At 33.0% G+C, this 23,606-nt stretch overlaps 1 protein-coding gene across 1 annotated transcript in view; it reads right to left on the bottom strand.

The window, feature by feature from the left end:
- Positions 1-23,606, bottom strand: part of LOC306800294 (cadherin-10) — a 93,020-nt gene that overhangs the window by 20,091 nt on the left and 49,323 nt on the right. Inside the window, exons 3-5 of the mRNA XM_079302234.1 lie at positions 12,723-13,017; positions 3,812-3,931; positions 3,053-3,220 (exon numbers count right to left, since the gene is read on the bottom strand). Of these exons, the coding sequence (XP_079158360.1) occupies positions 3,053-3,220; positions 3,812-3,931; positions 12,723-13,017 (583 nt within the window). The remainder of the gene's footprint in view (positions 1-3,052; positions 3,221-3,811; positions 3,932-12,722; positions 13,018-23,606) is intronic.

Below are 23,606 nucleotides of genomic sequence, written 5' to 3'. Positions count from 1 at the left end.
TATTTATATGTTATAATTACTTTTATGAGGTATCAACTACTCCCCGCATTTTTTCCCCACAGTTCTTAAAACAACATCCCTAAGCTATGCCTTTTGGACACTACTTTGACTCCCAGTGCAATGCCAAAGTCATTAATTTATTCTACAAAGTGGTAAGAGCTCATATCATTAATTGTTAATAAGGTAGTGAAAACAGAGAGGAAAAATAACCAGAAACTTATCATCTAAAAGATAATTTTTAGTCTAACCTATCAATTTCTAGAATTATCCACCATAGTATGAGACACTTCATTTTATTATTTTTGTCCCTGAAGACATTTAGTGCATTGACTAAGTATGAGATGCAGTGCAGCTTTAGACACTGTGTCAGAATTCAAGGTACACCAAAGTGGAATCATCATTGCAAAATTCTGCTGTCAATCTTATTTCACTCTTCTCAAGGAAAGTAGTTTACTCTTTGCATTTACTCCAGTGAATGATGTCCTTTCATTTGACTGTCAGGAAAAGAAATGGGAGGATCAAGGAAAGGAATACTTTTCCATATACTAAGGAGAACAGAAATCAACTGAAGGATTAAAGTCTACACACTTGGGATTGCAAATACTTTAGTCAGTAATAAAGAAAGAAAAGCCAATCTTATTTTTCCATTTATCCTTCCTCCCATTCACTCTTGAATAGGTATATTACATAAAGGTGAATATTATAAAGTAGCACAGGCTATAGTCTCACAGGAGACATGGGCTGCCATAATTCAGGTGCACAGAGTTTAATTCAGACTCAGGCTTCTAAGTCCATAAATTGAATTTTCTGTTTATCACTATCAACTCTAGCTCCTTACTTCTGAGAACACTCAGAAATATTACAGTTGAAACAGAGATCCAATGTCTGAAGTTTTTGAGAACCTTTCTGTAGCACCTTGAAAAAGATTTCAATCTCATCACCACTGTTATCTATGTGGGTTTTAGTATATTTTTAATAATAGAAAAATATTCTGAAAAATCCTCGCTTCATACTGTAAACAACAGAGGTATTAGGAGTTCTTATATATATATATATAATTTTTTTTAGAAAGTACAATACATTATGGCAAATTTTCCACAATTTTGAGTTTTTTATGGGAGACATTTAAACTGATATTAAACATTTTATTGAAACTTATAGCTGTAATATGCTGAGTCCTATGGAAGCATAATGGCCATTCTAATACTTAGTCTGGTAATTTATAAATCTGATATGGATATTATTGTTTCGTTAACCTAATACATATGGGTTTTTTATTAATGGAGTATAATAAGAATAATTTAACTTAATTGGTTTCAATTCCAGCAATCTCGTTGAACTCAGTTAAAATAATGAATCATTTTAATGTATATTTCCATTTTGAGATTAAATATATATTTTTTTAAAAGTCAATAGCTATTTTTACATTCATATATCTAGTAAAATGTGTCATCTTTATAAATGTTTTAGTTTTCATATCCAATGAAACATGCATTTATATCTAACAAAGAAACTGGCAGAGAGAAAGTAGATATAAAAATCAAACAACAAAAGCCCATGAGAGTAAAATTAAGTTTCTATAAAGCAAATGACATGTCTGATTTAGACTGACATTAAAGAAAAATGCAGAGATTTTACATCAAATCCTTCTCTCTCTCAAATGTTATGTTGGACTCCCAGATAAGTCATGTAAAATTGGTCTAGAAAGTTGATTCCATCATTCTAATTTAACACACTGTTTAAGAAACAAGAAAAAAGAGGAAAATAAACACTTTTGAAGCTTTTATACTGTCTTATGTTTAACTGTTAATTTTTTTCCTGTAAGGCTTTGAATATGACAAGTCTTTGAACAGCCTTCTTCAGTGTATCCAGAGAGGAGTAATATGGCATTCCTATGGCAAACACAACAATGGAAATGCCATTTTATATAAAAATGGGAACAATAAAAATAGTAAATAAAAATCTGTGGGGGAAAAAAAAAAAACCTAAAATTATAAATTAACAATAAATTGAGAATATGCCCTTTGTGAAAGTTCACAAATTCTAATTACTCAATGGTGCATGACTTTTTATTTCAGGTGTGTATATGAAATTACATGCTGATACATATCTGAGCTAAACACATATATATTAACTGCAATTTTAAATTGCACATAATTATGTACTCCAGTTGTGCCATAAAGAGCATAATTTGAAGCTCATTCTGTTATTTTGATCAAGAAGAGTGTATCAGTAACTAGTGGATTGAGTAGAATTATAAAGTGCATAAAATGTGTGGTGAGGATACTCTAAATCCTTTACGTATTAAGTAAATCTAAATCATCCTGCAAATATTGCAATTTCAATTCATGCAAAAGGCTTCAAATGCATTTAAAATTCTTAACTGTTACAAGTTTGATGTTGCATAGTTTAATAATTCCATATGAGATAGAGACCAAGAACATTTTTAAATTTTGGTTAGAGGATACAAAGTCTTGATAGCTGTATTATCAAAAGGTAAAAAGCATTATAAAAACCTTCATTGAAGCTGTAAAAAACCTTAAAAACGTTAAATATAATTTACTTTAATTTGGGAAATTTTCTATGTTGTCTTGTAGCTCTATAGCTGAAAAAGTACAAATCTGTCTGATTCCCTTTGAGTAATTTCTTTTTCACATTCTTGATGATAAAATATTTAAGCAGATACTTCAATTCAAACGTTTCTGCATATCTAGAATTACAACATGTTTTATTCTCCAGTGGGAGAAAATGTAGGATTTAAGCAATAGGTAAGGAAAACAAAAACATTGCTCTAATGCTCTTATGAGTCCACCTACTATTGCTTCCCATATTACTGTGAGGAATTCCAGGTTTACTGCAGTTCTATTTGATCATGTAACTGTTTTCTAACAAAACAAAAATGCTGTAACATTTAATAGAGTGCTTTAATAATAATAATCAGCACATAAGCCTTTTGTTTATGTGTGCCACATAATCTAGATTTACTCTAAATTAAACCAGATGGTGATTGCTTAACTCTTACAGCACAAGTCAACTATTAAATGCAGCTTACTCTGGGGGAAGCGAGGTGGGTTGTCGTTGACATCAGTCAAAGTGATGTTCACGGTGGTGGTCCCTGATAATCCACCCATCTGGCCTCCCATGTCCTTTGCCTGGATAACTACTTGGTACTGCTCCCTGTTTTCTCTGTTCATGTTTGGCAATGCAGTCCTGATGATGCCTAAAAGAAAAAAAAAAGGAAAATAAAATCGCTAATGATATATTTGCTGCTGCATCTTTTTTTTCTTCTTTTTTTTTTTTTAATATTAATCTTGAAATAAATCTCTGAAATACTCATTTAATGTTTCAAAGTACAAATTTCTGTCCATAAGTTTTATTATAGTCTTATAGTAGTCTTTAGTACAGGCTGTGTCTTGGTTGAATACTTGTTCTACACCACAGGTGCCTTTTCAGTTTCATGCTAGAAATGATTCAAGATATTTATGCACAAGGTTTAGGAGAATATCTTTTATTTAAAAAGAACAATATTTTCTAAGACAGAAACCTTTATTTTTGCCTTTATGAAAAATGTTGTTATTTAAATCTTAAGCTATAATATATACAGTACCATTGTAAAATTACTTATACTTCATAATTTCAGATGTCTTGAGCTTTTACATGTATTATAAAATAAGTCATGAGAAAAAAAACAAGAAATGCTCTTTCATTTCAGTTTGTTTTAAATTATTTTTTTTAGGTAATCTAAGGTCTTTTAAATGAAAGATAAAATTTAAAGTTTATGATAAATGAAAATAATGAAAATTTTCATGACCTGTTTCTGGTTCCACAGAGAAATATGGCTGCCCTTGAAGTATGCTGTAAATAATTCTGGCACTGTTTCCATATGAAGGGTCATCAGCATCTGTAGCTGTAACTTGGACCACAGAAGTACCTGAAACATTCAAAGTCAACTTAGTTGCACATGGCATCATGTGGAGGTCTCAGTGCATCAATTTCCATTCTAATAGACACCAAAGAAAATTTCAGCTAATATCGATTGTAGTTTCCAAATATATTTGTGATCTTATAGTCAACATTAGATACATTCTTCCTTATTTCAGGTCTTCTACATAAACTTAAAATAAACTTCCTTAATCCCACAAGTGTGATTAAGATTTAATTAGAAAATGCAAACAATAGCTATGTCTGAGCTGAATTCTTATCCTTGTCTAGCTTCAATGATTGTATGTATTCACATCCTCTTTGCAGAAGACATTTGTGTTTTCATTATAATAAATACCTGGTTTCCGTTGCCTAGGATGGGTTTGGGGTGTTTTCTGGGTTTTTTTTTTTGGTTTTTTTTTTTGTTTGTTTTATTTTTCTTGTTTTGTTTGTTTGTGTTTTTTGGGTTTTTTCCCTTTTTTTTTTTTGTTCAATGATATCAAGATGATATGAAACCATACATGAAAGAACATGACAGAAAAAGATTATTAAACAGGTCATTGGAACTTGTGAAAAACAAATAATCAGTTCTCTCTGCTAAGTGTTGCTATAGATAGTTACTAACAGAAGATGCATTGTCACGTGAACTTTGAAATCTGCACATCTTTTCGATTACAGAAAATTTCCTAACCTTAAAGACATTATCTAAATTTTAGAAGAATATGCCAGTTCTTTAAAATATGAGATGTTTGCCATTGCCACTGACAGTTTTTCCTCAATCAAAATATTTTGTCCATGCAGCTCAACTATTCCATCACAGAAATAAAGTATGAACAAGACCTCCCTACTCTGCATCCATAAGGTACAGATACTGTATTAAGTATACAGGAAAGAATTGAACCCCCCCCCCCCCCAAAAACAATCATGATATGCACGTGACTGGCTAGCCTTGGTTAATCTGAGGATCAGAAGACTTTAAAGCTTGTTTCTCTTTTTATCCCAATTCTTTCAAAATTCTTTTCCCCACCAAATACTGCCAAATATGAAAAAAAAGCACCAGTAAATCCAAGACCCTTGGCACAACTATTTACTCCCTTACATCATCTGTCTACATTACATATTAATTCTAACATTCATAGAAAAACAAGTAAAAGTAAATGCTACTTCTTCATTTATTTGGGATTTCATGACATGATGAAAAATCTGCTCTTTACAAGTAAATTGTTTAATCATAGCACCAATATCAAGGGAATGAGCATGTGCCTAACTGTTGAAACAGAGATGAGCTCTCAGAAATGTTCAGTTTTCAACTACTAGAGAATAGAAATACTTGTTTCAGTAAGTCCCTAAAAGTACTGGCATCTCATAAAGAAGGCAAAATGGACATATTGCTGGTTATATTATTCCTAAAATGGAGTGAATCATGAATCTAGAAAAGACCCAGACACAAAATAAAATTTCAAAACATAAAAATTGCTACACAAGTACACAAAAATTAGGAAAAAATAACTTTCTATTGTATTAAAGATTGCTGGAATATGGCCGAATCTGAAAAAAATCTGAATTTTTTTAAAGAAATAAGATTGTGGGGATGTTAGGTCTGTTCTAATGGCTTTGTCTCTCTATGATTTCCAAATGTCTCATGTCTTCAGCCACACTGATCTCCATGTGTAGATATAAGTCTGTATAACTATTCTATTAAAAGGTGAATAGGCCTTTCTGTTTATTATATTTAAGTTCTGAAGGGTATTGTCATGACTGACAATGCACTTTTGGACCATCCTACTATAAACTGCAGTGCTAGAATGTATACTTGTTCCTAAAGAACACCTTCTCTTGAACAGCAGTTGTGTAAAGGAAGGATAAGACAAATCATGCTGCAAGGTAAAAAAAAGGCAAAAATACCACAAGCCACTAAGTACACTGAACAACATGGAATTGTAGAAGTAATGTTTACAATTCCTCTATTTCATATCCATAGAAACAGAGAACAGTCATAATAAAGACATCTTTTGCAACAACACGATGTATTAATCAGAAACTTCTACATTGCAAATCCATGAAAGTAATCACTTTGTCTCTGTTACATGTAACTTAATAATTTCTTTTTTCTAGTTTTCACATTTTCTTCATTTGTGAAATTAAATATATCTATTAATAGGTCAGTTGTATGAAACTTTCATTTTAGTTCAAAAATATATGGAGAATCAACTTTGAAGAATAATTTGGAAGGAAACTGAAGAACATGTTTAATAACTTTAAAATATATTATAATAAACTTTTAAATGTAATACTGTGTAACTATGTCTAACTGTTACTGATATCTTATTTGAGTGTCATAATGAATATACAGTAATTAATATTATTTCAGTGCACATGCACATGAAACAGAGAAAATTATATTATCTGTGCTTCTCTGCAGCTGGAACGAGTATGGCTGCATATATACAATCCCAAAAATGACTATCAGAAACTTCTGCAAACTGTCGATTTGCATCTATTCCCTTTAAAATCCATGGAAAGATACTTGTGTCCTTAATTTCATCACTGTCACCCAGTGCAATTGGTGAGTTATGATCAGGACAATGTACACTCCATAGCCCAAATACTGCAAGGATGAACTTTAATTTTTAATGTTACCTCAGCTCTTTGGCTTTTATGGATCAGGTACCTGGCAGGAGAAGTGCAAGGGCTCTACTACACTTCCAAGTGCCTTTCAGGAAGCAGAACTCCCCTTTCCTCTCAGCCCTTGCTATGAGAAGAAAAGAGATCTCTAGGTTTCCACAGAGGTATCAGCAATTCCTATTAAAACCTGACATAAGTCCAGAAGTGAACAGGAGTAGTGCTATCAGTGTATTTGTTACACCAGCTAGTTTTGTTTTCCATCAGTACACTGAAGGCCACTGATGCTCAATAAAGCAAATTTGTTGTTCTGGCTTGAAACATGGGCCAGAAATCCAAAGGCATTGAAGACAATCAGTTGTGCTTAAAAACTATGGCACAGGGATCACTTAATGATCATCACTTGATCTAGATCTTTCTCTGTTTATTACACAGTCACAAGTTGCTTCTGATGAAGTTGATCTTTGACCTTCAGATTTTAAAGCCTAATCTGAACTCTGTAAGTGTGAATAAAGCAGACAGTGATAACATACTGCAGAGATGGAGATGGATATTTTATAAGGGCCTGTAGTGATAGGACAAGGGGGAACAACTTTTAACTGGAAGGGACCAGGCTTAGATATAAAGAAGAAATTCTTTACTGTGAGGGTGGTGAGGCACTGGGCCAGGTTTCCCAGAGAAGCTGTAGATGTCTCATCCTTGGCAGTGTTCAAGGCCTGGTTGGATGGGGTTCTGACCAACGTGATCAGTGGATGTCATCTCTGCCATGGCAGTGGGGTTGAAACTAGAAGATCTTTAAGGTTTCTTTCAACTCAAACCATTCTATGAATCTATGAATATGGCACCATCTGTGTTATTAATAACGCACCAGTGAATTATGTTATTTTCTGCTTGCCTAATTGCCTATTTTACAGTACCATGAACTAGAATTCAACAGTGGTAAACCTGGTCCAGAGACAGTCTTTTGTCAGATTATTGTAGTTCTCAGAAGGCATATTTTAACATAACTTTAATTACAGTGCTTGACTCTCCCTAGGGTCTGGGATTATACCAGTAATTAATACATTTGGCCCTTGCTGATGTTTTCTGCAAACATCTTCAAACACAGTGCAAGTATTAATGACTTTGACCTCACAATTCATTTAAGATGCATACATATTAGATAAAAATCACTGGAAATAATTATCTAGGAAATGGAATCCACAAAATATCCACTGTAGAGCTGGATTCTAAACTTAGCTTTTGTTTTCTTTACTCCCAGTCGAGTTATGTGATATTTAACTAGAGCAAATACCCTCTACACGAAAATTATCCATACAAATAACAAGCTAAATTAATAGAAATTTTCTGCTCTTTCTAGTGGAAAAGACAGGAAATAATGACATCTATTTTCCCCAGAAATAATGGCACATTTCCCTCTGAAATAATCTATTTTAAACTGCATAAAACAGAAAATAACTAAACTGCATGTTCAGAGAACTCAGTGTCAGAAAGATCTTTGACTACAAGATAATCCTGTAACTTAGAAAACAATAAGTTGCAAACAAGCATGGGAGTGGATAATTTCAATTCTTTTTAGATGCCCTTTTTAATGAAAAATAATGTTTTTCATGGGGGGATTTTGCTTCATTTTTGGAAGGATTTTTTGGGTTTTTTTTTGGTTTTGGGTTTTTTTGTTTGGTTTTTTTTTTGTTTGTTTTTTTTTTTTTTAACTTTTTGTTCCATGTCCTTATGACAGGATTTGTGTGCAGAGCAAAATCAAACTTTATAAAAAAATCCAAAAAATCATAATTTGGGTCCTGAAATGTTCTAAGTCAGAAGATGCAAAAAAGTTTGTTGAGAGAACTTTACATGAAAAAAATATTTTAAAATATCTTTCTTAGTAGGAAACCAGAAGGAAGTGTTATAAGATGAAGTCCATGGCAGAGGGAATTGTTGAACAGCATTAATGAGGGAGTATATAAGAAACCAAGATAGAAAGTTAAGCAGCTCTAACTGCTCTCTAAAGAGAAAAAAAAACCCCATATAATAAGAGGTAAAGATGACAGGCCAACAGGACATCCTGTACATCACATGTAAACCCAGAAGGAGATTACATCTTCTGAAGCATATATTGATAATCCTAATTTAGAAGCAAAAAAAGTCACAAGATGCAATAAGGATAAGGAATTATTAAGAGTATACGGGCTGGGAAGACACAGAAATATATAAAAAGATGTCTAAATAGAAAGTTCTGAAAACTTTCTAAAATACACTAATAGGCAAAATCCACAGAAAAATCCATCTAGAGGAAAATAGGCTTTCTGCTGTTCTGAAAAGAAATCTCCAAATGAGCAGAAAGAGGTAGGTAAAAAATATGATAGACAGAGCAGAAGACTGTCAGCAAAACTATAAGAATATTCTGGGTCATAAACTCTGAAAGTGAGGAAAGGAACAAGTGAAAGAAGATGAAATATCTAGTAATCAGTACAAAGTCTTCAGGAGAATAAGTTGTCTTCTAGGATATTGACCCAGCTGCAAGATCCTGAAGTTGGCCCATTTGTGTCTGTCTTATCTATGTTTAATGAGCAACAGAAGAAAGAAGAGCAAGACAACAAAGAATTTATGGGCCTTTGTCGAGAGACTCTATTTGATAATAGATATAGCCATATTCTCAGGTGTCCATCTGGTTAGTACCACAGCCAGAGGAAGAAATCAAGCTATTTGAAACAGGCTGGTGTATGGCTACATTATGATTTAGTCCCTTATGGATTGAAGCATATAGAGTAGATGAAGACTAAATAGTGTTTTTCTGACATCCTGATCAAGTTATTGCTCCTTCTAGCACAGGGAACTTCAGGATGTAGCAAATCCTGTACTCCAAGGGTGCACAGATTTCAATCACTTCAAGTGTTTGGTACATGAGCATTTAATTCTTTCCTTTGTATTATGTGATATAATGTTTTTCTTCTTTCTGGTATTTAGATAAGTGCATACAAGGTTCATATGAACACCTCACCATTGTACCAGCAGTACAGATGTGTAGAAATAGACAACACACAGACAAAACTGCAGAATAGTTGACTTTTTTTGGTTTTTGGCATTTCTTAAAGTAGAGATAAGATTTAAGCCCATTTGAAACACTGATATTCAGTACCAGCACAGAGAATTCAGTCAACAGGTGATGGAAAAAATTTGTGAATGCAGTCACAGCATAACATAAATACAAGGCACACATACAAGCTGTAACTTAGTAGTCATATTAAAGACTGATATGGATTTAAAGTGTAACAAAGGAAAAAAAAGAACATTTATTATGTATTTATAAAAAATCACTTGTGCGGTGAAAATCGATAAAAAAGATGATGACAACCTCCACAGGAATTGGAAACAATTAACAAAAAGAATTGTTCTGCTGTGTTCTCCTAAGAGGCATCACATCTGATCTCTGCTACCATCTCTCTACACCAGGTCCTCTTTCACCTGTAATAGTGAAAGTGGCATGTCTTTGATTTTGCTTTTCACCCCATTTTACTATTGCCACTCCCCAAACCTACTTATAAATAAAATTATCTTTTTCTATGTAGGTGGGTTAAATTAACTGAAATGTTAAAAAGACACTGTTTGGTTATGTTTATGTGTGTGTCTAGTGGTCCACCCTTCACACCTGATTGACAGTAAACTATCAAACTTGAATGCACCAATAGTAGCAGGAGTACAAGTGATTCTATAAAAATATTGATGCATTTTTAGTGGATAATTCTATCATAGAATCATATAATATACTGGATTGGAAAGGACCAATAAAGATCATCCAGTCCAACTTCCTACTTCTCACAGGACTATCTAAAACTAAACCATATGACTAAGAGAAGCATTCAGGACACTGACACTTTGCTGTGAGCCTGTTCCAGTGGCTGACCAATCTCTCCATGAAGGACCTTTTCCTAATGTCTCATCTGAGCTTCCCTTGACATAGTTTAATTCCATTTTCTTGTGTCCTATTGCAAATCAGCAGAGAAGGGAGATCAGCATCTCCCCTGGCTGCTATGCAAGGACACCTGAGACAGTGAGGTAGTCATGGAACAGATGAACCTGCAGGACTGGGCAAGAACTTGTCACCATTGTCCCCTGTCCCTGAAGTCACTGCATTCAGAGAAGTGGAACAGAGTGAGGATAGGGAAGTCTTTGCATGGTGTTCTGTCTGATTGCCCAGGGAAAGCATGGTTCCAGCAGTATCTCACTTTCTCAGACTCCCAATACATAGCATAGTGCCATAAAATGTTGACTGTGCTAGATTAGATAATGAAAATATTACAGTCCTGACAACATAATACTTTTTACAGAACCATATAACTCATCTCTACTCAAGTAAGGACCATAGAAATTTGGCTTTGTAATTTCTTTTCCTGGTACCTATCACTGAGAAAATATTTATGCCATAAACTCCTCTTAATTTTTGCAGACATTTTTAGAAAGATTAACTGTTTCTACATTCTCAAAGAAGTGAGTACTGCAGGGGACATTCAATGGAACAGTGCAATTACATCCAAGACTGTAATTTCTATCTGCATTCCTTACACCAAGTCTGACAATTTCATAGCCCATGGCCAACAATATTGGGCAAGTAATGAGCTGCTCACAGTACTCTAACTAAAAAAAAAAAAAAGAAAAATAATCAAGAGAGAGAAAAAAGTGAAATGTAGACATTTCTTCCTATTTTCCTTTGAATGGGGAAGTGAAACATTACCCATAAAAATATACATAATAAACAATATAATTGCTCCTTTTTTCATAAATTTCTCATGTAAATTGTTGAACTAAAAATGCTTGAATTGCATGATGTCAGAAAAAATACTACTTTAAAAATATTGTGATTTGATGAGATTTCAGTACAGGCCTACACAATCACCTGTCAAATTTCTTTATCTTTCTTTTTAATTATTTTCCTTTAAAAAAAAAACAAAACAAAAAACAAAACAAAACAAAAAAAAATACAAAAACAAAAAAAAACCAAAAAAACAAAAAAAATCCCCCCAAAAAAACCCACTTGCTCAATGCTGAAGTTTTAAAAACTCATTCAATCACAAACTGAAAGCAGATTGAAATCTTAAGAATAAAAAACTATTGCTATCATGCTTCCATATATTGCTGCACAGATTTACTGAGGCCATTCTCTTTCAAAAATTATGCATTTTTTTTCCTCTCTCTTAGCATTTTCCAAGGCCCAAGAATGTAAATAGTAAATCATCAGTACCTGTATATACAAAACATTTTAAAAACTTATCATCTCAACAGCCTAATTTAGTCATCTAAAACACCTATTTGACCTATTCAGGCAGTAGAAGTGATTAAAATGGTACTAATAGCTAAAAATTATATTGAATTTATTGTTTCCTGAATTTTTAGAATTTAATATTACAGTTATACATCAAAAAAATTATTCTTATTTTTTAAAAGAAACTAAATATATTCTTAAATTTTCCAAAATTATTCCTAATTAAGTATATGCACTAATAATAGCTCATAGTCCAAAATGTTATTGTTTATAATATTCACCAGCTGGCATGATCCAGGCCACAACTTTGTAGTTAAGATAGGAACTGAAAATACATTGCAAAAAGAAGAAATATTAACTCAAACAGCTGTTTAATATTCATGAAGGTGTCATTCATGGACGGAGTTAAGGGAGGAAATTACAGCTTTGTCTATATAGCAAAAAAGTGAAAGAGAAGACAATAAAGAGGGTGTCTACCTTCAGACAGTGCATCAACAATACATGAGTCAATATATAATTGTCCTCACCCACAGAGAGAATGGAGACAGCTCTCCACTCAGTGCTTATCAACACTAGGAACTTCCAATGAAAATGAAAGAGAAGAAAAATGGAGCATTCAACAATCTGATTTAGTCATCTTATTCTAACAGTTCCTACGGAGGAGGATGATTCACTATTACCTACTATCTAAAATATTTATAATCCTAAGAACTCCAAAGACAATAATTTAGGTATTCTAAGTAGAAATAGATGTCAGATCATAAAAATCTGGTTCTGAATGCTACTGCAATATTTGAACAAATATGTCAAAATGAAAAATACTTAACTCATCAGGTATAATTTTGCACATAACTGACATTTGAGAAGATGGGGAAATAATTTGTCAAGCAATGAGCAAAAGGCCTCTGCATAGAGAACTCACCTACTACTGACATTTCAGGAACACTAGCAGTGTAAATTTCTTCTGGAAATGTTGGTTCGTTGTCATTGATGTCATGGATCTTGATGACAAACTCAGATTCAGGTTCCACTGGTCTCAGAGTTCTTCTGTTGATAGCTTGGGCACGCAGGGTGTAAAAGGCTTTCTCTTCCCTGTCAATTCTCCGAGTTGCATGAATATCTCCTGTTTTCTCATCAATTATAAAAAGAGTACCAGCCCCATCTCCTGACAAAATGTATTTGAGGGAACCATCTCCCTTATCCTGGTCAGAATGAAGCTGAAATGGAAGAAGACAGTATTTTGTTTAGAAACAATGAAAAGAGTGGAGGTTTTTAAATATCATTATTATATTTTACACTATTCTGTATGCAACAAATGTGGTTGATACCATTAAGGAAACAACTTTTATTCACCACTGAGTGACAGCCAGTTTCCTAACTTAGCTCCAGGAATCTTTCAACTTGGCTGTTTCTGGAAGATTTTGCTTTTGCAGCAACACCTGTTCTCTGCTAAGAAACCCCTGCACCACATTCTCAAAGAAGATTTTTATGTTAATACTGACCTTTTCTTTCCTTGAAGAGATCCTATTAAAAATTCACAACTGCTGTGCTAGTTGTAAATTCACTAAGCAGATAAAGAACATGGCTAAATACAAGACAATTAAGGAAAATAGAACCACTGCTTTAATGAAATAATATATATTTTTTAAATTTCATTTAATATCGTTTATATTTCTCCAAAATTGGGGAACATTTCATTTTAAGTCATTATCACTTGCACTCCATCAGCTAATGTAAACAGACTAAAGGAAAAACACCCCAGTTTTTTAAGCATTCAGTATTGATTTAACACCCATTATTTAAGTTGTAAAAAGCTTAACTTCACATGTATTACTTGCAATCCTGATTGCCTTTATATGAAAAATTATTCAATTATGTTTTATTGTTCAATACAGTAGCATGGATGATGGCTCATTTGCTCTTTTGGATACATTTAGCATAATTTCTCCCAACACCTTGTCAGAAAGGTCTTTCCAATCTCATTGATTCCATAATCAACTGAAAGAATCTGGAACTCTGATTTGTTTTCATCATGAAATGTATTCTTTTTTGTAAGATTACTTTTAAGTTCAGCAGAAGGACAAAATAGACTAGCTCTTATTTAAAAAATGAAGCGCAAATATGTTTTTTTTTTAAACCACACCCAAGAAATATCAGAATATTCCATTTTAAGAACTAATACAATTTTTCTTTCAAAAAATCATTATCTGCTCATGTAATAACAGAATTGATTGAATCTGCAGTAAGATTATATTCAGTCAAGTGAAGAGGTTTTGTTAATTTAAGCTTCATTTCAATTCATGGCAAGTGCCATACATGTAGCAGAGTACAAATATCCCTCTTGCTATACAGCCATGAAAATATTTCTTTTTCATCTATGATGCCCTCATATTACCTTCCATACCATCTGTTTTAAGTATTAGAAGTAAAAATATTTAATTATTATGGTTTTGAATGTGTCTTTCCTTGTCTTTTGTGCAGAAACAAAACATACAGAGTGACAGAGTGACTGGTGGGACAAGCTGAAGTCAAACAGTAAATTTCTATAACGTGAAAAATTTTCAAGCACTGGATATTTCCCACAGAGTTTATATATGTGTAACAGAGAGAACTCACCAGGCATCTTGGATCAAAGCCTTCATGGTAGAAATTTGAATGCTATCATGTTCTGAACTTTGATTTTCTACATAAAAGTATTTAGACCTATTAAACTTTGTTTACACTACACACATGTACGTTTACTTTACAAAGTGAGTATTTTCTTACTGTTTATTTTCATTCTACAATAAATTAAAAAAATAGGAGATTCCACCAAAAATAAAGAGCAGGAAGGTAGATGTTAAAAATCATTTGCAAATATATATTTTTCTTTCTTTTCCTTCTGTTTCTTCTAATGACTTCAAACTTAAGGTTTTAAGCCATTCTCACACCTCTTTTGAAGAATGAATTTTTAAAATGAAGTTCAAACCCTCATGCTCCTTCCTTGATGGCCCACAAAATTTGTGACCAATTAACCCTTTCACCCTTCTTTTTAAGGGACTCGACAGTATCTTCCAAGCTGTGCTCCATTTTAAAATGTAATTTAGTGTCTGTAGTTCTTGAGTGTTTTCTTCTCCATGTCTTCCTAGAGTATAATTTCACTTCAAAAACATTTTGGTCCTAGGAACTCCCTGCTGGTCCATGACCACTCTATGAAATATTTTCACAGCAGAATGATGAAGTGCATGATAAGAGGTTGCTCTTCCTCAGACCTGTGACAGAAATATGAAATAAGGTCCCATTTGAGAGGGATCTTTAAATGGGCACATTGCACTTTTCCCAGATACTTTCCATAGCCAGCTCAAAAGTTGAGAATAGTGTATTGGTACTGCAGTGACTGTTCTTTGATTCAGAAACCTGTAAGCAGCCTGGCAAAATCCATTCTAATACATTATCTCCAGAACAGCAAAACTCCATGCAAACAGTTCCCAGCAAGGGTGTCTGGCCAAATTTAATATACAAATGATGCGTGGAAATTGTTTTAGGAGGGTGATATTTAGTAAAGCCATGCCAGGGACTTGTAAAATAATTTAGCAATCCCAATAATCGTATTGTGGTGCCTTAAAATATTGCCTGGCACTAGAAGCCTGAACAGTGTATTGAAGAGAACTAAATCAGAAAACTAAGAAAATCCCTGAACTAAAAAATATGAACAACTATATTTAGATCCAATTTAGCACGTAAGGATCTTTTAACATAATTATTTGTCTGTATGTAAGGTATTATCATTGTTGCTGATTTTCCATTGCCTCTGCTGTAGGTATGTGTAAATCTTAGTAAAGTAATTTAAAAATGGTTTTTATGCCCACAAAATAATTAATCTATTACCTCTGCCAAGTTCAAACTCTCTACTTGTATGGGTTTTTCTGTTTGTGTGGTTTGGAGATTTTTTGTTTGTTTATTTGTTTTTACCCACATATATATTACCCAAAAGTCTGGAAAGGGAGATTAATGTAAGACATTGAGATGTCTGCATAAGGACTTCTAGGGAGCTGAGAGTTGCACTTCACAGTAAAATGTTTAAAAGGAATATCAACTTACACAGTTAGAAGAATACTTTAAGCTATAACACTATATTCACTTAAAAATGTTAATAATGCCTTTGGCTTGGTAATCCAATTTAAATAATATGTATATGCGTAAGAGTCCAGAGTTATTGTAGAACACCTTCAAATTCAGAATAACTTTTCAGGTCTTTTGGGTTATCAGGAAACATAAAACTATAGAAAAAATGAGCAAGTCTTCCAGACATAGTTCAAAGGGTGAAAATGTGTAGTATAGATAAACACTAAAGTGAATACCTCTCATTTTGGTTTTTTTTTTTTTTGACTGTTTATTCCATCCAGGTGTTACTAGAGGAATCAAGGTGACTAAAGACTGCCCAAGGTGCTTCACAGCCCTCTATGGTAAATCATTACCCAACTCTGAAATGCATGAGCAGTTTGTCAATCAGTGCTGCAGAGATGTTTTCATTTTACTCAAGTACTAAAAAAAAAATATGTGAAATATTTCTCTGCTACTTGTAGTAAAAAGTGTTTCCTATAGTTATTTTAGCTAATGGGCATCTGTGATTCATGTCAGCCAAGCTGAGAAATGGAAAGACATCTGTTTCATTTAGCAATTGCATCGCACAAAATGATCAGCTGTGAAGATGTGGTTTTGTTTTCATATCTGTCACAGATATTTTGCAAACTCCTGTTTCAGTGAATTTCTTTCTGCTCTTCCACAGAAATACTTCCCTTTTCAGCTGTGCTGGTATATGTATTTTATGTATATTTTTTCTCACTTTATAGGAAATCAGAATGTCAGTTGGTATTATTTTATACAGCCCTGTTTCATCACACAGTAATTACCATTACCATGAAAGAAATTTTTTTCATATGTTCTATCTAAATTGGTTTTTTAATCCAGATGGATTTAAATATATAAATATTATAAATATCCAAATAAAAAAGGAAGGCCTTGTTAAGCCTAAGATAATATTTACAGATGGCCACAAAATTGAGTCATATGTGAATACTTAAAAATGAAACTGAATTAACAATCCAAGACAGAGAGAAAAACAGGTTTTAAGAGACAGATTTACTTTTTCTTCTGTTGTGGGAAAAAAACCCAGAGTTAGTTAACATATTACATTCTTCTTTAGGGTAAATGCAACCATAAATAAAATGAGTTTATGAAAAGATACCTTAATCAAATTCAGCTCAATAACTTTTTAGATCTATAAAAGATCTTTGTAAAAATACTTTCAGAAACTTTAGTTGAACAACATGATTATTTTGCTTCAAAAATTACAACAAAGGAAATTCATGTTAATGAGAATCCAGTGTTTCAAATAAAACCTGTCCACTCAGGACTCTGGGATTTCTCTGCACCTTCCCCCATGAAATCTACTCAATTCTGAAATCTCCCAAAATGAGTATAAAGTAGGTGGACTTTTTTTCTAATAGCATACAAAGTGTTAATCGTATTTTCACCAAAAAGTGACAAGACACTACTGTGAAAAACAGAAAGAAGGTTGGGCTAGTCAGATCTATTTTATCATGCAAGCTGCTTTTGCTGGAATTTGAAATGATTTATGACAATGCCAGAAGATTTGTCACACTTATTCTATTTGAATTTCAGATTCAGAAGTCCCTGTATGATTTTTCAGTGATTGGTATTCAAATAGCTAGATACCAGATATGACTGTATTAAGAAACTTCCTTCTAGTTAGAAAATTTACTGTAGGTTTTAATATAGTTCAAATTATTTTTAATCTTAATTTTATATACTATAATGTATAGGATGCTTTCCAATACAATTTAAAGATTTTGCAGTCTTTGCAAAATGGCAGACTATTTTAATATTAACTTACTAAATGGACTCGTACTCTCTTACATTATAGTAGCCACTTTTAATTGTATAATGCAGCATTTTTTTTTTTCTGCTTTATTTGGCAATGTGTCAATACATCAATTTAATTCTAGAATCGTAGTAACAATGAGACCTCAGTACACTCTTGAATTACTCAATTTTTTAGATTTTATACAAATAAGTCCTGAGTATCTCTTAATTCTGAGGATGAATTTCAGGGCTAATTGTAACCTATTAACTTTTTCTAAGTAATTATATCAGCAGTGTGGAGCCAAAACACACCATAGAAGCATTTGCCATTTCATTCAGTGTTCTAGTGCACATTAAATATTAGAAACTTGACTGGATACTTAGCTGAATAATACTGATTGTGTCTGTAAATACAATCACAGTGGTTTGCAGATTTGACATGAAGTCAGCAAAAAATAATTGATATAGAATTCCCACAATGGAGATATTTATTTTAAGCTTCATGAACTGAACTATTAAATGATGCAGTTGTTTAACATTAGCTGCACTTACTGTCAGAGATTTTCAGACCAGTTCATATCCTTTGTGGTATTTTCACAGTTGACAAATTTAACAGTCATGGCTTTGAGACACATTTTACTCACTAAAGAGGTTTACTTATTTAATTTTATCCAGAAGGTAACATTTTAAGCAACTCTTTTCAGTGATTCTGTAATTGCACTAAGTTTTATTCAGACAAGTCACACATTAAATTTTCTCACTCAGTCATATTGTCAGTTTGCTAGGACTGTGCTATTGTGTATTATTTAACCGGAGATGGGCAGAAAGGAAAAAAGACAGATTTCAAAAATAATGCTTTGTGAGGCTGGGAAAGATAAGGGATGAGCAAACTAAAGTGGAAGCACGACAGGTAATGTAAGATGAGGAGTACTCTAAAATTCATTTGCAAGAAATGGAGATGAAAAATTCCAGTCTGCAGTACAGGCTGGTTTCAGACTGTATTTGCTTAACTTGATTCATTATTGATAGGAAAAATACAAATATTTGCCACCATTTTTTATTGATAAAGATCACAGTAGTTCCTTGATGTTAAAAATTTTTGTTTGTTCTTCCCAATGCCTTAAAATGGGAAGAGATAAATTAAAATTAATATACCTTTTTAGCATTTCTTTCCACATCCCTGAGTGAAATATTTATCACATAAACAGAATTATAATTTTCACAGCTCCCTACAATTTTCACTACCGATATAATATTGAAAATTCTCTATTTCCAGAAACTAACCTTACAACAAATATATTTTTTCATCACTAGATTTGTATATTTTTCCTCTTACTGTAGATTATTCTAAAGGGAAGAATCACAGTCCACAGAAGGTAAATGGTCTTGTCACTGACAAAAAAGTCTATGATTTCAAGTGAGAAAGGCAGAGGATTTTTTTTTTTAAGACACATCATATGAGCAGCAGCAAAAGATCTTTCACAGATGCATTAAGTCAATGTGCCAATACCCAATTTCCCTCCTCAAGCGAAGGTCTTTAGCTGATGTTCAGAGAGTTAGAACAAGAAAGTTTCAGCTTCATTAAATTGTTGTAGCTTCCAGTCCAGAAGACACAGAAGCATTGAGCTAAGATCAGAGACTAATTGAATTTCATACACCAAAAAGTTCTTGCATAAGCCAATATACATATTGTCTTCCAATTTCTGTGAAATAAATAGTCTTTACATCAAGTAAAGACAGAAAACAGAGAAGTGCCAGAAGATCTGAAGTGCCCCTACTTCCTGGCACCTCCAATGCATGCCTGGGTATGAGTAAGCAAAACGGAATTCTTCTGTTAAAGAGAAAAAAAAGTCCTGACCCATGGCAGTTGTTCAGGTCCCCATTCATTAAAACGATGGACTGAACAAAGAAACATTGTTTGGCTCTCCTCCTATTGAAATCAATATGGCACAAGCCTACATTCCTGCTTCTGTGAGTAGTCTCTGTACACTATCCTGTGGTCTCAGAATGAAAATGTATCTGATAAGATTTTCCTCAGACTAATATTCATGTTTGTTATATGCTATGTTTTTTTGATGTTGACTAAAATAAAAATCTGTACTAAATATTGTATAAAGGATTAAGTAGTTCCCAGAACAATCTCCCTATTCCACTAAGGAACAGCCTAGGAAGGTAAATATGATAAAAAAGCACATACTTTTCTTTCACTGAATTCACAATAGCTTAATGCATTTGAAAACTCAAGGGTTTGCCTGTTTAGTTTGAGGGTTTTTTTAAGGAAAAGTCACCACATATTCCTATGCTTTCTGCATTAATCACAGAAGAGTGGTTGTTTGAACTAATTGTAGGTTTGGAGTATTTTGTGTAAACAAGAATTATTTTATTATATATATGCTCATATATGTTTTCCTAAAGTAGCCTAGCTATTAACAAAAAAACCATTAAAACATTATGCATTCTAATGTACAAATTGCATTATATATAAAGCACTGAATTTTTTAGAACAAAAGCAAAACATATTTAAAATATTGACGCCTGGTTTGCCTACTGCTGGAGGCCATTTAGAAACATGTTCCCCAAGACTATCTTTGTTTCCTTCTGAAATCATTGTACATGCCAATTGGTAAGAGCTTTGAAGGTTTTCTACCTTTGCAATATGTGTGTTTTCTCCTCATGTATACTCTTTATCACAATGAATGTCAATGTCTGTAAATCCATGAAGTGGAAAATGGCAACTTAAATGGAGGTTGTGTATCAGAATTAAGGAATAAGAACCATTTTAATAATCTTCAAAACAGTGATATCCAGGATAATAGAGCATTATTGTTAAATTCATTCCAAGGGAAGGGAATAGAAGGAGAGAGCTGGCTTTTTTTTTTTTTTTCCATATGTTTCAGGAGACTTCTGATGAATCTGAGTTGATACTGTAATCACAGCAATTAAAATAATGAGGGATAAAGATGTCCTGTATCAATCCTGACCTCATTTATACCATAGTAAAATCAGTGGGACTATATATACAGGAGAGATATCTAAACAGGTAGGTAAGACATTAAGTGGTGATCAGTGATGGACGAGACATGAAATATGGATAAACTCTTAAATGCAACTGATATTTTAATTTTTCCATCAAGTTTGTCTCTTCTTTTAGTAAATTATAAATTTGTTATTCTAGGTAATACTATTCTCAAGAAAAATCCTATCTATATACCACTTACTAAAAAAAGTTGTATTTTAAATCATTACATAAAATTACATTGCAGAATGATTGTGCCAGTGCTGTCACCCTCACAGGACAAGTATTTCCTGATATTCAGAGGAACCTCTTGCTCTTTGGTTTGTGCCCATTGCCTCTGGTCCTGTCACTGGGCATCTCAGAAAAGAGCCTGGCTCTGTTCTCTTTGCACCCTTCCCTAGGCTGTTTGGGTACATGGATAAGATCTCCTGGAGCCTTCTCTCCTCTGGTGCAAAGAGCTGCAGCTCTCTCTGCCTTTCCTCGTATGTGAGATGCTCCAATGCCTTACTCATTCTTTGCTGCACCCTCTCCAGTGTGTCCATCTCTTGTGCTGGGATGCCTAGAACTGGACACGGCAGTCCAGACTTGGTTTTGCCAGTGTTGAGCAGAGAGGAAGGATCTCCTCTCTCCTGGCCTGCTGTGAATGTGAGGCTACTTCTATCTGTTTCTAGAGCCTCATCCACTTGTTCTTGGTAAAGTGGCCTATGGCAAGCACCCATTATAATGTCACCTCTGTATGTCCTCTTTTTAATCTTTATCCATAAACTCCAAGCAGAGCTCCATGCACTCTAGCAGCTTGCTCACATAAAGGACAACTCTCTCTGTCTTCCCATCCTTTCTAAAGAATCTGTATCCCTCCATTGAAGCACTTCAGTTAAGGAAGTCATTCCACCAAGTATTCATAATCTCAACAAAATCAGAGTACTGCAGCTGTGTGCAGGTCTTTAACTCATTGTGTTTATAACCCACACCTCATGCTTTACTATACAAGCATTTAAGAGTGGAATCCCAACATACTAAGTTCTTGAAGTTAGTTTGGGGATTTATCCACTATAGTGTCTTGTAGACACCTTGAGGGCACCTCAATTGCATAGGGAATAACAATCACATAATGAAATTTAATTGAATTTAATTATGTTTCTATTAATACTGTATAAATAGCTATAATTGCAATTTAAAATTTTCCTACCAAAGCTGCATATTTTATTCCACTATCACTGTACAAAATACCAAAATAAACAAGATTTGGATGTAAATTTCGACACAAATCATACAGATAATTTCATGTTATGGTGAATACAAAAAGAGACCATCATCAGCCCCAGTGAACTCTATTCCTCAAATACTTTTACTGAGGATAAAAAAGGCCATTCTGATCTTGAGTGATACAAATTAAGAACTGTATTACATAGTAATTATTCTCCCTTGCAATGTTAACTGTTTTCAAAAAATGTGTTCTGTGGACTGAACACATTGATGAAAAATGAACTTTTCATCACTGATGAAAAATTATTTCTAAATTATATGAACTCTGGTAAAAAGCTGATAGGTCTAGCCAGTATTTCCATAAAGCTTCTGTGATATTTGCTGACATTTGTAAAATATCAAAAAAACCCCTTTATTAATCTCTGCTTTCCTAATTACCAATAAGGTATACTATATTAGTTATGCCGCTGTGTGGGGTTTTAAGTTTTGTCTTTACATTTTTTTTTCCCCCAGAATTAGTTCATTTCCATGAAGCTCTTGTCTTGTGCATTATTGCTCCTACTTTCTTCTTTCAATATTGCAATTCTAGACTATCCCTAGAAAACTTCCTAATTCTCTTTTGTGATACACAGACTTTTACATGGCACTTGAAGTAGTATTCCTTATTCCCTTAAGGACTTTGCTTCTATAACATGTCATTATCCTTTCCTAGGAAATATATCAGTATTAGTGAAATCTCTTCCATTATTCTTAAGTGATAAGCCTTGATTAATCCTGTGCAGCTCTTTCCAGTGTCACAGCCATTCAACAGTCCTCTAGCTATTCCATTTATTTTACTTGGCTTTTAGTAGACAATATGCTACTCCTCACACATAGAGAATGGTCTGTCACATAGCCTGACCTAACTGAATAGATAATTAAGAAAGTTTCCTTGTATTCCGAATGTATTATTTATATAGCAGTCTCATTATCCTTTTTGAATGATCTAAGGAATTCTGCTGATTGCTGGAGGTATTTCTAAGTCCTCTATGGCATCTTCAGTAGCAAGAATACATAAAAATGTGGCTGTATTTCTGCACAGTAGTTCTTACAAGGGACAATTACATTTTAAAAAGAGGAATGGAGTGTTTTGTAAAAGAGTTAAATTTAAAAAATATATATTTTCTAGCAAAAGTTATGGTGTTTTTTTCTGTCTCCTCATAGATATATAAAAAAATAAAAAAAAATAGAACTCTCTTTTTCTCTCCCCATTTACTTCACTTCTCAGAGAGTTGCATTAATCAATCTTCTCACTGCCAAAACTTAAAATATCAATGTAATTTTAATAATATAATACTAAAATAGATAATTTCTATCCAAGATTGCCTAGGTAGTAATAGTTATTAATTTTTATGTTCACTCTAATATGATATTTATTAAATATTTCTAATTGCTAAAGATTCCATTTATAATGGAATTTACAATCATCAGCATGGAGACTCAGAAATCTGAATTTATTCATACTTCACAGCAAATGTCATATATCAAAATGGATATGCAAACTCTGTCATTAGAAGAGAGAGTTCTTAATATAGAAAGAAGAAATCTGTATTATTACTTATTATGTTCTATTAATGTCTATATATTGTAACATATATACTTTTAAATTATATATAATTACTAAGAAAACTATTAAAACATTTTAGGAATAAAGCCATGAAAAGCACTTTTATAACTTAA

The sequence above is a fragment of the Erithacus rubecula genome (assembly GCF_903797595.1).
Source record: "Erithacus rubecula genome assembly, chromosome: 3".
NCBI classification, from domain to species: Eukaryota; Metazoa; Chordata; class Aves; order Passeriformes; family Muscicapidae; genus Erithacus; species Erithacus rubecula.
Note: the sequence above shows the minus strand (reverse complement) of the source record. Positions and strands in the feature narration are given on the sequence as shown.